Source organism: Bactrocera tryoni, chromosome 1 (assembly GCF_016617805.1).
Source record: "Bactrocera tryoni isolate S06 chromosome 1, CSIRO_BtryS06_freeze2, whole genome shotgun sequence".
NCBI classification, from domain to species: Eukaryota; Metazoa; Arthropoda; class Insecta; order Diptera; family Tephritidae; genus Bactrocera; species Bactrocera tryoni.
This window is the reverse complement of record NC_052499.1, coordinates 38,732,531-38,748,780: the sequence shown is the minus strand read 5'-3', so window position 1 is coordinate 38,748,780 and position 16,250 is coordinate 38,732,531. Positions and strand designations below refer to the sequence as shown.

Below are 16,250 nucleotides of genomic sequence, written 5' to 3'. Positions count from 1 at the left end.
TTAAATTCTGTCGAGTCCGTCGCATAAACAATACATGAGATTTCAAGTGTTGATCACGTTTTTGGATGTTAGCCGTACATCATTCTAGACAATCTCGTCCACTATTTCTTTGCTCTCGGTTCCTTTGTGGCCTAGCACCCAGTGAGGTGAAGTTTTTTGCTTCTGGTAACACTTTCCACTGCTGGCCAAGACAATTCTGGCCGATATGCTATATGATGTTACTGCCTTAATTGACTGGCTGTCTACGTAGATATTAACTCCGGATTTGCCTGCAGGAGCATTAGAGATCAGCTTCGGCTCTTTCATAATATCAAAGACCTCAGCTCGAAATATACTGCAGTGTTCCGGCAACTTAAAAGGTTGCCTTACGCCTAATTCTGGACAGCACATCTCTGCACCAATTACATCGTCCATTTTCGAGCCATCCGTACAGATATTTAGAGTGTTGCGCGTAGTTACCATTCTTTACGCCAGCCATTTTTTCTATGTTTACTTTGCACCTTCTTTTCTAGAAGAATAGTGGGATCGTGTAGTCGGTGTTCGCCAAACCGCCATTACTCACCGAGCTATGCCCGAAGACTCTATGTATAAATTCTCCTGCAACCAGTAGTACGTGGATTTTTCTGCGCAGTTTTCAGCGAAGAGGTCTATAAGTCACCCATAATTTTCGTCCTGCTATATGGTGCAGAGTCTTGGACGATGTCAACAACGGATGAGTCGACGTTACGAGTTTTCGAGAGAAAAGTTCTGCGAAAGATTTATGGTCCTTTGCAAGTTAGCCACGGCGAATACCGCATTCGATGGAACGATGAGCTGTACGAGATATACGACGACATTGACATAGTTAACCGAATTAAAAGACAGCGGCTACGCTGGCTAGGTCATGTTGTCCGGATGGACAAAAACACTCCAGCTCTGAAAGTATTCGACGCAGTCCCCGCCGGGGGAAGCAGAGGAAGAGGGAGACCTCCACTCCGTTGGAAGGACCAAGTGGAGAAGGACCTGGCTTCGCTTGGAATATCCAATTGGCGCCACGTAGCGAAAAGAAGAAACGTCTGGCGCACTGTTGTTAACTCGGCTATAATCGCGTAAGCGGTGTCTACGCCAATTAAGAAGAAGAAGAAAAGAAGAAGGTCTGAAAATGACATGTTTAGTACAAGTTCAAGAGCCGCCTTGTTCTTAAAGCTCCCGATATGCAGAGCGCAGCGAGTCTCTGAACCCCTTCCATTGTCTTCCGGTAGGTGGATTCCACCATGCTACTGCATATACGTAGTAGAGCAAAATTAGTCTAACAATAGCGGTGTAGCACCAATGCATGAGAGCGAGAGAGAACACCTAGTTTGTGCCGAGCATCTGCCTACACGCATATAAAGCATTGCTAGCGTTTCTTATTCTTTCTTCCACGGTGTGCTTCCAGAACAATATGCTGCTCAAGACTACCTCCAGGTATAGGGTCCCGTCCTTTAGAGAGATTTTGTGTTTTGTGGAAAACGATGATGGTGATACTTAAATAGTACGCCGTTGGAGGTTTTCAAAGAAAAAATGGAAGCTGAACTTTGTTCCTAGGTGAGCAACACGATCGATTTCCTTAACAGCTTAAGTCTTGAGGTTAATTTTTGTCCGCAGAAATACTCAAAGATATTGTATAAGTTATTGTGAATTTGTCTCTTATTAAAAATTTTTAAGTGAATGTACGTTACCAACCATTTGTGATAGAACGAAGAAATTGAGGTGAATATATAATGCAGACGATGACATTGAAACGGAGGATGAATCAGATGAACACTGCGTCTCAGAGACTCCAGAGAAAATCAAACCAAATGAAATAGTTGAAATTTTCAATAAGCGCTACAATGTTTCACGTATTTGTTGTATAGAGGTTTAAGGGAATTTCAAGTTTATAAAAATATTTGTAAATTGCAGTCGAAAACGGCCGAACAGGCGTGTATTTTGAAATGTATTTGATATTTGGTAAAGGTATGTATAAAAATTCTCTCCAGGGTTATGGGCTGGGTTTGGGTCCCGCCGTGTAAAAAACCCGCAACGCCAAGAAGCAAATAACCTCAAATGAGAGATTCCTTTGATGTTGGTAAGTAAACTGTGTCTACGCTAATAAAGAAAAATATGTAAAACAATATTTCAACTGGTATTTGGTGTTCTTATTATTATAATACTATAGTTTCTTCCTATAAATTAAAATGTTTAAGCCACAACATATTCCGAACCAAAGGGAGAGACTTCACAAATAAATAAAAACCATTAAATAAAACAAAATGTATGTATATTTGTTTGTCGCACACAAACATATATGTAACTACAAACTAGGGAAGTTCAACAGGTGGGTTTCCAAGTGCGACAGAAAATCGAAGCAGAACGCACGAGAGAGCAGGCTTGTGAGAGAACGTTAGAGCGACTCTGACAATGTGGTGAAAAGCTCCATTTTCTCTCGCTGATAAGCAGCCATGAAGAGTACATGTTGTTTTCAAGCCTAAGTGCGATTGCTGTGATAAGGAAAAGCGATAGGAAAAACAACAGCAAATTGGCTTCTTTCAACAGAGAAATCAACGCGCCGCGCAGAGCCATAACAGTAAATATGTTGTACCTTTCATCGGCACTACAAAATACGAGCATCGTGTTGAATTCGTTCGCATGTGTTCTTCTATGTATGTGCGCGAGTTGGTTGCGACTGTGCTGCCGAAAATTGTTGCATATCTTGTGGCGCTGAGGCGTTGTTTACGCACACGGCTGTGGGTGGAAGTGTACAGCCTCAACATTTTGGTAGTAAAGTGCGATGAAAGTACACATGCGAGACAGCCAAACAGTCCTGCATACATGCATATATAGAGTGCGAGTTGCATGTACAGCACCAACAGTTTCGATGGCGTTCGTTGGTCTTTGCCATGGCACTGTCGCTGTGCTTCACGGTGTGCTTGGAACGCTGCCACGACGGAGCAGGCTATTCAGTCGACACTAAGCTTTCATCCCGTACGGTTGATTCTGAGACTACTCAGCGGCATTTATTGTTTGAGTGAAAAATAAAATAAGGAAAGCAGAAAAGAAGTAAAGCTGGAATCACAACTGTGCGGATAGAGAGTGAGAGAGAAATGCATGCAAGTGATTTCAAGTGAGCAGTGTCATAATGCCTTTTTAGACAATGACAATGCGATTAGTCTGCGAAGTCTCTGAGTGTCCGATGGCGATGGTGCACCAGCAAGGCGTTCAGTGTTTACAAACAATTGAGTGGGTGATAATGGCGCAAAATGCATAGAGTAACACACCAACATACTACTTACTTAGTAGGTAGGCAAGTGTGAAAAGAGTAAAATAAATTGGTGTTTTAAATTGAATAATTTAGTGACGCGGGCGGCTCGAAGCGACTTCTTAGTTTTAATGACAAATTGCGTGCACATAAAAGTTTTCTCACATTTCTTTATATTATAAATTGTAATAAAATCTTTGCAATGTGGCTTTAAAGTTGTGTGTGTGTGTTCAGCAGATTATAGAATTTATGTGACGAAGAAAATTTAAATTAGCTCTAAACGGATATACACATCGCACTGAAATTATTTTATTAAAAACATTTTTGAAATTAAACGAAATATAAAGAAGTGCTTGTAAACCTAAACACAAAATATTAAAAAATAAATATTAAATTATTTAAAATTTCATAATTTATATATATTTAAAATGTAATGACGTTTTTAAATTCTGACAAAAGCGATTCAATAAATATTATAGTAACAAATTTAACATTTACTAGTTATGTGAATATACAATATTATAAATAATAAAAAAAGTGAAAATAATTTTTTTACAAACAAAATTTACTTTTATTATGTGGTGTGTCTTTTCACATAAAGTTTTGTTATACCTATGCGTATAATGAGGAAAGCGAAAACAAGTTTCTGAAATAATCTAAATAAATATAGAAAAAGATATGTATGTAAAAAGCAAAACAATTAATTTGAATTCAACTAACGACAATCAGGATAAATTTCAGTGCAATTTTGTGTCAAAAATCAAATCAAATACTGTCGCTCAGCATTCATAGTAGTGTTGTTGCTAAAAAGTCTGACATTGAATTGGATAATTGGATTGAAAACGGAACAAACTCTTAATTAATCTGCTTACAAAAAAAGCAAGAAAAAATTAAAAAAAGGAAAATACGTAAAATACATATATAAAAAGCAACAACTGCTGTCCCACACAAATCCAGTTTCATATCTCAGAGATAAAATTTTCAAATTTATGCTGTGATTAAAGTTTTATAATTGGCAGTTTAAGTTCCACCTACAATTTTCGTCGCTTTCTCCGCAGCGTGCAGCATTGAAATGATTTCAGTTAAATTTTTTTATGTGAAGGAAATTTAAAATTTTTTGTTCTAAAATTTCTTTAAGAGAAAGACGTTCCAAATATTTTCCGGGAGGCATTTACGAACCCCTTAGATAATAGCACAGATTTTGGTAAAATTATTATTTTTTAAATGGCAACTCTATGCAAAACTAAACTTTAATTAATAACTTTATACACTTTTCGGGAGTCGTTGATTTGTATTTTATTCCCGAGTTGGCAACTCTATTCAAAATCAAGCAAAAATTAATAGCACTACTCAACTACTCATCTAAAAGAAAAATTTGCTACTGATGTGCTTAGAAATATGTGGGGTATTTGAGATATCCTGGTTTAGCATTTGAGTTAAAAATTTTTCGATCAAATACAGTTATTTTCGTCATTTGCGTAAATAGTAGCGGTTTGACCCCTAAACCGCTTGACTACAACACAAAAAATTCTAAATTTTTACTATCATTTTCGGCTTTAGCAACCTAAAATTAGCAAGAAACAGCCTTTATATCACAGTCTCAAAATAACTGTAAACTTGTGTAATTTAATGAATTTTTGGGTGGGCTTCCTAGAACAACTTAGATTGATGCTTTTTTTTATGTGTATTTTCTTCACTTTCTAAATTCTTTCTAGATGGCTGCTTTTAACAATTGTAATTAACAATCGATTGCAAAACATCAATGAATTAATAACTTTTCGTATAATTTTCAGGAAGGCTTTCACAACAACTTGTATTATTTAAAGCTTCCTTTTCTATTAAAAGTAGGGACTCTGTTCAAAACTTATTTGTTTTGTTGATACCAGCACCGCAATATTCTTTCCAGCTTTATTAGAATATTTCCAATATCCTATAATTATATTCTGTATGTACATTGTGGCAAAATGGTACCCAAAAATTGTAAATAAAACGCAAATTATTTAATTATTCATGAATATTTATTTTGGCGCCTTCAAAGTGATTCCCACCAGATATAATACATTTACGCCCACGATTTTTCCAGTCGTCGAAACACTTTTCATAAACACTTTTTGATGGCCTTTAGCTCCTTCAGCGAATTTTGCTTTATGTCTTCAATCGACTGAAAACGGGTTCCTCAGAGTGGCAATTTCCGTTTAGAGAAGAAGAAAAAATCACTTAGAGCCAAATGGTGAATAAGAGGTTGCTCGGTGATATTCATTGCGTTTTTGGCTTTAAATTCAGTCAGAATCGTACTATTTTTGGAAAAAAGTCGAGAAGGAACGCGTTTCATTTCCAAAATATCCACCAAACTCACTCGAATAGTCTCGGATTACAGTTTCCTGGTTTTCAAGCCCATATCCCTCACCTTTTTTAATATTTGCATCAGTTGAAGAGGTCGAATGTCGTCCAGAACGCGGCACCTTTGATAGAACCGTATCACCGTAAGCCTTTTCCAACATTCGAAACGATTCCGCAAAGGAATTTTGGTTAGAAATACAAAATTTGGGACAAAATCTTTGTTGGATATTTTTATCCATTGTAAAAATCGCAAGGCACTATTGAGGGGTACCGACTTGCTGCTACTGTAAACGAGCTGGTTAACAGATCGCGCTCATAATTGGGATAAAAATTAGAGACAGTCCTACCAACTTATTAAAATACATTTTTTTGAAATATCATTTACCTGAGCAATTTTATAATGCTACTTATTAAAGTAATAAATTCCAAGTCAAGCCTTTTATAAAAAGACGTGCTAAGTCTCTTTTATTCATATTATTTTTTTGTTTCAAAAGATAATAAAAGAGGCCTTGGAACTTTGAGCAGTCTAACAAGCTTTATCAGAGCTCCACAGCTACTAACCGATTTGCAATACTTTCATGAATATCGGTGTGTCTTAATTATACTAAAAGGCATAAAAAACACAAACTAGAATGACTTCCAGCAAAATCGTCCATTTAGAGTTGGCTTAAGAAGTTAAACCAGTATGTAGCCCTCAAAACGGAATTATCTTCAACAATTTATTTGGGATTAAGAAAAAAAAATAAAATTTTTCCCTTTCAGACTTTATTGAACACACATTTTATGTACTCAATTGTGCTGTATTGACATACATTAATACAGAATGGCAGCTACTGGGCAAATCTTTAGTTTTCAGAAGAGCCTCGACAAGCAAGGAAAAGTCTGGAAACAAAAAAGAAATCTTAATCTACATGAGATCTCATAGGAAAAAACTTTTTAGTTTAAAATAAATTTTTCACAAAGTGCTGAAGTTGTGATGGCATTTTTGTTGTAAATTGTATAGAAAAAAATTACAATGCTAAAAAACATGGTATGCTGCTGACTAGACAATGCTACTGTGCAGTAAAAGTTCAAATATTAACTGAGTAGTATCCGAGTACAACCGTCGTCCCAACAGAAAAATTAAGTTTCAGAAAAAGCACAATAAAAACTTAAGTGCTGAAGCTGATTGGCTCAAACGTGTCGGCATCACAGCGGATTTGTCTTTTCTGTCCAATTCTCTTTTCCCGCTAAACTACCAATTGAATTATATTTTAATGCCTAAAAACTTCAAATTTTGAAAATCATGATTCTTACCCCCTAAAATTTCCAGGGCGCACTCATTCCCTGTTTACTAATTATTATTCAAAATTTAATTCTGAAGGAAATTGAAAACACACCAATTTTTTTGTGTGTGTTCAAGAAATAATTTTAAGCTGTACATTTAAGAATTTCTCAATTCGTTTGCTTAAATTCTGAACAACATGTTGCAAGTTTAATTGCTCTCACATGCTTTGCTCATAGCGCCCCAAGCGTGCTCTCGTCATAATATTTTTCTTCCGCTTTGCTTTTGCCAACAAGTTTTCCATCTCCATTGTCGCAAGTTCAGAGAGGTCGGGATCAATCGTTGCACATTTGTACAAAAGGGCTCTAGTGTCGGTCGTGGGGGCTCTGCTGAATTGATTGCGACTTCGATAGTAAACGTGGAAACTTGGCAGAAAAAACAACACGCAAGAAGTCCCAATTTTACACTGTGCGTAAATAACAGTAATGTGCTGATACTATATTAAACAAAATAATAAAATTGTCCTAGCGTTCCATTATTCGAGCTAGCTTTAATTGCCGCCATTTCTGATAATAACCATGAAAGTTACCTGCAATGGCTTTTATTTCGACCAAGGGCCTGACCAGCATAGTCAATTGACTCTATACTTCGCTATTACCTTTAAACAGTTTTATAGAATGCAAACTCGATCAATCAAGGCTAAGGGCTAGGGGAGCTGTAAGCAATATACTATAAGGTATTCGATATTAAACATTAAATTAATCTCCATGAGATATTTTAAATCTTCGATACATATTACATATATCGTTTGCATATCATAATATGAGGTATATGGATACTAGGGAAATCCATTAAATCCGATTTTATCCATTCTTTGACAAAAGGTAGATTATCATCAGAAACAGATTCTCTCCGATTTTCAATAAGAAACTTAAATGCAGTATTTGTGCAAATAAAATTTGTATACCATAAAGTGAAAGAATCAGATTTTGTCCTAAGCTAACTCGTTGGTTAGTTTGGAGAATTTAAACAAAAAACTTTTTAAACAATTTAAACAATCCACTTTTTCAACATTCACTAAGCCAAAACGATTCAGAATCAGGCGATTACACTCTATTTATTCAATGTAATCCAACTAATCGTTGTATTGGTGTAAAGTTAATTAAAAGACCGAAGATCCCTACTACGAAGGCTATTGAAACATATGGACCTACCATTTTCGGATCTCTGACAGCCTAATGTCTTACAATATTATAAATGCAAATGTGCTGATTATATGAATATAAATAATTCAGACAGTTTATGAATTATATTAATAAAACCGTTGGGGTCCGGGGTCCGACCGAATTTTTCAAAAACCGAAAGCTCAAGCCTCATCTTATAAACTAAATTTACGTTTTCATTGGTGCTGAAGTGGCAATTATTTGATGTTTCAGGAGCAATATACGACCTTTTTCATCAAGGTGTTTTAATTTCTTTTGATACTATTTACGGCATGGATCAAGATCGAATAGTACAAAACTATAGTTATTCGCCCAACATGTCCGAGGGCAGATAAAATTTTTCATATCTTTCGTTGCCAATCGCAGCGTTCCGGATATGGTGTGCGAAAAGGTAATCAGCCACACGCCAAATACGATAATGGCATAATAAAGTGAAAATTATATGCCGCACTTCAGCGTAAGTTTTTTGCATTTATTTCCGGAACCCACGAATTATTAGGGGGAAGCAAATAAATTAATTTAAATGCGTAATTATTTTCGGCGGTATAAATTACATTTTTTTCGAATTCTATATTGCTAGAGCTAATTTTTTAGCTTTTATAAATTTGTGCCTATTTTGACAAAAAAAGCTGATGGTTTATGGTAATTTTTCAGTCCGAGACTAAATTTAGTATGGTCAAATGTTTGTGTGAATATTGAAATAGCAAAAAAATAATAATTCCATGTTGTTTTCTATTGCATGCGATAAAACTTGGCGAGTATTTGGTGAAAGTGCGGAAAGCGAAAACGGAAATTGCGCGAAGAGCGGAAACTTTTGCGGAAAAAGCAAAACCATGCAAATGTGTATTTTCAGTTCATTCGTTCTTTTTAATTCAAGTTTACTGCTAGAATATTTACGCAATTACGAAATTAGATTTCTGCTTAATGCAGTCAGTCAGTGGTAAAGATCTATCTTCATTAAATTCTGCTAAAGAATTCAAATATTTTACTGCTAAGTTCTACTAACACTGCGGCACGAGTAGAAATACAATGGCAAATATATTTAAAAAATTTTAAAGCTTTCGAATTAAGAGGCATTGAGATTTTAAACAAATGCGGAAACGCTGCTCTGTCTTCTTCGAAAACGAGATTTGTCAGGGTTTGGTGACGTTGAAAAACGCTATAGTACGGTTTTTGTTTGAAAAATGAACAAGTAGAAGCCAATGTATAACTCGAATTACTCGCTACGTGAATTACGGGTACTTTATTCATTCTGATACAGTGGTTGGTTTGCTTGCTTATAGATATAATAAGAATACTTTATATTAATTCAAATATGTTCAAATTCATACTACAAATATATGTACATACATATGTATATTACTATAATAGTTTTGATTCTACAATGATATATGTATGTAATATAAATTTTATAAAAGTCCGATGAGCTTATAAGCAATCCACTAATTATCGAAGCAAGCGTTATCATCTACATAAATTCATTTTTCTTCTTCGTTATTGGCGTAGACAGCGCTTACGCGGTTAAAGTCAAGTATACAACAGCGCTCTTTTCGCTGTTTGGCGCCAATTAGAGATTTCAAGTGTAGCCAGGTTCTTTTCCATGTGGTCTTTCAAAACGGAGCGGAAGTCCACTATTCCTCTGCTTTCTTCGGCGGGCCCGGCGTCGACTTGTTTTAGAGGTGGAGCGTATTCGTCCATTCTGATGACATGGCCTAGCCTCAGTAGCCGCTGTCTCAGGACGGGGATGATGAGTGACTTGTAGAGTTTTGTTTTTGTTCGTCGAAAGAGGACTTTACTTCTCAATTGCCTACTTAGTCCGAAGTAGCACCAGTTGGCAAGAGTTATTCTGCATTGGATTTCGAGACTGACATTGCTGTTAGTTATCAACGATTTCGAAGTTATGACTGTCAACAGTGACGTAGGAGCCAAGTCGCGAGTGCGACGACTGCTTGTTTGATGACAGGAGATATTTCGTCTTGCCCTCGTTCACTACCAGACCCATTTGCTTTGCTTCATTATCCAGTCTGGAGAAAGAAGAACAAACGGTGTGGGTGTTGAAGCCAATGATATCAATATAATCGGCATACGCCAGCAGCTGTACACTCTTATAGAAGATGGTACCTGCTCTATTGAGTTCTGCAGCTCGAATTATTTTCTCCAGCAGCAGATTGAAGGAGTCGCGCGAAAGGGAGTCGCCTTGTATGAAACCATCTTTGGTATCGAACGGCTCGGAGAGGTCCTTCCCGTACCTATTAGTTTTGCGGCGACACCAAATTCAGACATAGCGGCATAAAGGCAGCTCGTTTCGTGCTGTGAAAAGGAGCTTTGAAATCGACGAAGAAATAATGCTAGAAGATCCTCTTTTTACGGGTCATTTCCAAAATTTGGCGCATGGTGATATCTGGTTAGTTGTTGATTTGCAAGGTCTAAAGCCACACTGATAAGGTCCAATCAGTTTGTTGACGGTGGCCTTTCACACAATTCGCTCGATAGAACCTTATACGCGACGTTGCGGAGGCTTATCCAACGGTAGTTGGCGCAGATTTTGGGATCTCCTTGTTTGTGGATTGGGCAGAGCACACTTAGATTCGAATCGCCGGGCATACATTCATCCGACCGTATTCTACAAAGAAACTGATGCAAGCTCCCTATCAGTTATTCGACGCCGTATTTGAATAGCATCGGCCCCCGCCGCTTTGTTGTTTATTTTATTACAGTTATGTTAACACTTACATATGTAGTATTTGAAATAGGGAAATAATTTTTACGTTCTGTGTCTTCGAAAACAATGAATAGTTTCTCATACACAGACATGATTTTGATCGCCCAGATTGTATGGCATCATATATGCTATAGTAATCCCATATCGGCGAATCCACAAATAATCAGTTTCTTGAGGAAAAAGGACGTGTGCAAAATTTCAGATCGATTTCTCAAAAAATAACGGTTTCAATATCTAGTTCCTTCCATACTTTTGGATGTTACTAACTTAACAAACACATACCTTGTGCGGGGTATAATAGAGCAAAACCCAATGTGTATGGAGATATTAATAGTATGATTTGGAAATATTTCGCATGATATCACGAAGGATTCTTATTAAACTTACGGTCGTGAAGGATATACTGTTATGTCCTCCTTATCACACAAATAAAAATATGTTATCTTGAAAAAATATTATATATAGTCAATGAAAAAAGTTATATTTTATAAAGTGTAAGTCATAAGCTCAAACTCTAATTATATATGTGTTATAAGTTATTAAGCCTTAGACAAGAAACTGGAACCTCAGACTCAAATTGATGTAATAATAATGGTAATAAATGCTTGAAAATACATAGAGAGCTAAAAACTATTATTATTTTTGTCTTTCAGAGGCAAAGTTTTAAAACACAAAAATAAAAAATTATATATATATAGAAAGTGAATAAGTGAATACAATAAAGCAAACTACTTTAAAAACAAATATTTAATATTCAAGAACGAAACCATAATATACTGAGTGAATTGTGAAAGCGCACCAAAATTGCAACAACTAATATGAGTGCTAAAGTGAATCCTATTGCGATTGTGAACCTGAAAGCTGTTGGAGATGTGCATGAAATGTGAAATGTGAAATGCTTAAAGTGAATTGTAGCAAAGGTGAATTATTATACATGATACGCATGTGCAACGGGTGAACGAAGAAGTACACTTTGCAGACAAAATCAACGAGTGCATTCATCGCGTGAAAGTTTTGTGATTTTTCAGCGAGTGTGAAAATAATTCAGAACACGTGGCAAGATATTTCAGTTTTTCCGTTGAAAATGTGCGCTTTAATTGTATTACCGGCCAGTGAGTTCATAAGCACAGACATGCAGCAACACCGTAGGGAGTAAAAACTGTACCGTGGTCCAACACTTAGACTCACGCACGCATATGAACACATTTCCCACCCATTCCGCAAACTTATTGTCCAAGTGCAGCGCAGCGTTTCGAAGCATTACCTCTGGCCTTTCAGCATTCCACCCCCTGTCGACAGTGTGTGTTTGACCTTGTTACAACCATAAGTAAATAGAACCCACACATATACCATCCACAAGCATTTCTGCTCCACACCCACACAAGAGCCTCAAACGCCGCTAAATGCCGTTGAGGAAAATGTCCGCGGCTGCAGGTTCCACTGTCGCTGCGCTTGCTGCCATTGCCGTGACAACAACAACAACTACCACAACAGTTACCACCTTAGCCACGGCAGCAGCGACGGCACTCGCAGCAGCAACAGCGACGGGCAGCAGCAATTACAGCAATGTCGCCAACATAATGGGTGCCGGCAGCGACGTTGCGACGAGTGGGACGGCGAGCGCTGCTGGCGGCGCCGATCATTTGCCGCTTCAGTTGACCACCGCCAAAGTGGATCTGGACATTGAAATCGACATTCAACTGCTCACAAACGGCTACGAAGGCACAACGGTAAGTTACATCAAAATTTAACCTTTGACCTATGGAGACACGACTGTATCTCGATACACAAATACATTCTAGCTTTACTTTCTTGCTCCTCCTGCGACTCATTCGCACCGCCTGCCAGTGTGGTTACTATTCGTCTTGCCTTCCGGCTGAAGAATAAGAACATAAGAAGCAAATTTTATTTATGCGCCCTCTTTCGCTCATTCTCAACACATCTGCTCGAGTTGGCACCTGTGCTGTGGCAGCAGCACCGGCTTGGCTATTTTATTATGGTACCTTCATAAGTAGTATGTTTCCGGTCGTAAAATCACAACTGAAAAATGGCACGTGGAAAAAAGGGCACCAGGCGCCACTCCCATTTCAAATTACGAGTATTATTATTTTCGTTCCGAAAAAGAAAAGTGTGAGTTTATTAACTTCATCTGCTCAACTGGTTGCACGTGTGTAAAAGCGACTCCTTACTTCGGGTTTCAATATCCCTCTCTTTGTGATTTATTTGAAGTTATTATATTACATTTTTATTCATACGCTTTATAACCCTACTTATTTTCCATCCGCTGATTTTTATGCAAGGCACAACCTTTGTACCGTCATAAATCTGGAAAGCGGAAGTTCTAAGCCGTTTTTATGCGACTTTGGCCAAAGTGTGCCCCTTAGAAAAAACACAAAAACATTTAACATATTTGAAAGTCAATTTCGACGTATTAATGGATGGAATGCATTTGCATCGTTAGTTTCGTTTGTGAATCAAATCCATTTTGAACAGGTAATGAGGGGCTCAGTTTGGGTGAAACCGAATATTTTATGCTCTTGCAACTTGCAAGAATCGAAGTCGCAGAAATCTCGTTATTGAAAATATGGGAGTTTGCCAGAACCAATTACTATTGACATGTCAAATACTAAAAAAAAGTTCCATGGTTTTTATTAAGGTAGCTCAGATTCCACCACCAATTATATGGAGTAAAGTGAGCCAGACGTTCGCTAATTTTGACATGAGCCGATTCAACTCATTTTTAATAGACAGAGATACTATTATTGGAAAAGGAGATTCTATGAATTTTAGTTCTATATCCCACACAATGACCGATATTATTGGTCAAAAGTCAGCTATAGATACCGGAGTCCACATTTCCGGTATATGGGGGCTTGAATAGTTTTGGTTGGATTCGGACAATATTTGGTCATAAGGTGGCATACTTTAAGGAAATCATTAGTGCAAAGTTTTATCACGTTAAAAGAATTGCTTCTTGATTTGTGTACTGCAAAGTGAAAAAATCAAGTATGTGTGGTTGTAGTCCGATTTTGACTATTTTCGTACTCTAATATAGGAATGTTAGAAAAATTATACGTACTAAATTTAGTTGAAATCTGTTGGTCGGTTTCCGAGATATGGGATTTCACCAAAAAGTGGGCGGTGCCACGCCCATTGTCCAATTTTTACACTGGCCCTCATAAAGCCTACTCCTACCATCTCGAAGGTAAAACTTAATCTCTCTAGTGTAATTAGTTAAGGATTTATTGCGCTTCTAGTAGTTTTAAACAGTACCGTTATATGGGGAGTGGACAAGGTTATCTTCCGAGTTGAATAATTTTTACGAGTGCTTAAGGGATTTATCCTAAGTGAATTTGTAGCTTCAGTGGCATAGAAAGTATGTACATTAAACCTAGCGCGAGGCCATGGCCAATTTTTCAATATTTGTAGCCCCTAGCTCCTGCGATCACATGTGCCAAATTATTTTACTCCTTAGTTATGGCCCTTTGCAGGTTTTCTTTTAATGGCTTTTTGGTCGTCCAGTTAAGTCCATTTACGAAAACCGCCTTCCTTTTTGGCCAAGGAAAATATGTACCAAGTTATCTTCATTTTTACTCAAGTTGCAGTTTGCTCGGGCGTAGGGACGGACGGACAGGCAGACAGCCACCCGGATTACAAGTTGTCTCGTCATCTCGTTTAGTTGTAGATGTCAGAAACAACCGTTAGGTAAATCGTTATGAAAACGGTCTTCTTATTTTTTCTCGTAGTAGTATACCATATTTTTAAAGCGGACGTGGTGAACTAAAAAGAAAAAAACAATAAAAATTTAGTTATGGATGATATTGAAATCAAGCTAAAGCAACAAAGCTAATGAGCATTAATTCTCCTAAATTAACTAAACAACAATAGAGGATGAATGAAGCGCCAAACAACTTTAACCGATTTTCAGCACTAGATGTATACGTCAAAGTAATGAACACAGCTCTAAGCAAAGAGTAGACTCAGCATCAGCTGAAGTTTCTCACAAACCACCAACAATTTTTATACTACCTAGTAAGTGATATTAATAAAATGTTGATAAACAATTAAAAAAAGAAAGCCACACCGAATAGTTATAAAAAATATTTATTTTTCAACTTCTGTGAACCGTATCAACCATACTTAGCGAGAAAGAGGCATATTGTTCGAAATGTTGTGAATGCAAATAGTAAAAAATTCTAAGTAGCCGATGTCAATAAAAAAGTATCTGACGAAAATCGCTTCAGCAATCCTGTGAGCCATCTGGAAAATATAAGGATGTAATACCATGTCATCGTTGTCAAGAGTTCGGCCATACTAAGTGTGGACTAGACTACCTTTCGTGTCTTTGTTCAAAAAATAAAGAAACTCCACTGAAGTACTGTCATTGTCATCAAAATCTCCCCACCAATCGTAAAGGTTGTAGAATTTATTAGGAGTTAGAGTGTAAAAAAGACTCTATTAATAATAAGACAATCCACCGACCCAAAAAGTGAAATTATCTGCTCACCGAAGTGTCCTCTCAATAAATCCATTGATTGATGCGTTGTGTGGAAGTAGCGCCGTCTTGTTAATACCAAATTCCGATGAGACCAGGAGCTTAAATTTCATAGTCAATTATTATGGCGCCATAACAGTCGCCGTTGACGGTTACGTTCTCTGACTCTATTGGCCCACAAACCACACCAAACCGTTGTTTTCTCTGGATGGAGTGACAGCTCTTGAAAACTTCACGAAAAAAGTCAAATCATCGTTCTATAGCGTTCCCCATTGACTTTAACATTCGGCTACATTTTTAAAGAAATATCTACCAAGTATTCCCTCTGCGCTTTTTGAGGATGTTGCGGTGTCTTAACAATGACTTGTGGGTTATCACCAGTTCAAATGATTTAGTAACTAACCCATTCAACCAAAAGTAAGCTTCACCTCTGAACAATATTTTGAAATTTAAAGTATAAATCAAATAGAGGCCATAAAAAGACCAACTCCGAAAAAAGCCTTATCTCATTGAAAACGATACTATTTGAGATATTTGTATTTACCATACCCAGCCTATATAATTTATTTACACTTTATTTTCAATGCGACAAGTGCAATCGACTACTTCAGTCTCTTCTGGTAATACACCATGGCTACAAAGCAAGATTATGTCTTGAACTCGTAAATGTTGACATGGGAGTCGAATCTAATAATTTTTTCAGTGAATGTCGCCTCTTTTTATATTGGATGGAAGTTTTGTTGCAAATACTAGATGTCGTATTGTAATGTCAAGTCCTTATTCACGAATTATTGGAAGAAGTATACTAAATTGTGGCTTTTAAAACTTTCTTGGTTAATGCCAATGTTATTCAACATCAAAATGTGAGAAGACGAATCTTATTCCTTTAGCTCTTAGAGATATAAGAAATTTTTAAATAAATTTAAAAAAAACATATAGCCCTAATG

General features: G+C 36.9%; 1 protein-coding gene across 2 annotated transcripts in view; it reads left to right on the top strand.

Moving 5' to 3' along the window:
• Positions 1-11,771: 11,771 nt before the first annotated feature.
• The window catches only part of LOC120781556 (dopamine receptor 1), a 132,838-nt gene continuing 128,359 nt past the window's right edge, over positions 11,772-16,250 (top strand). For both annotated transcript variants that reach the window (XM_040113798.1, XM_040113788.1), the window contains exon 1: positions 11,772-12,538. In XM_040113798.1, the coding sequence (XP_039969732.1) occupies positions 12,212-12,538 (327 nt within the window). In that variant the 5' untranslated portion in view covers positions 11,772-12,211. The remainder of the gene's footprint in view (positions 12,539-16,250) is intronic.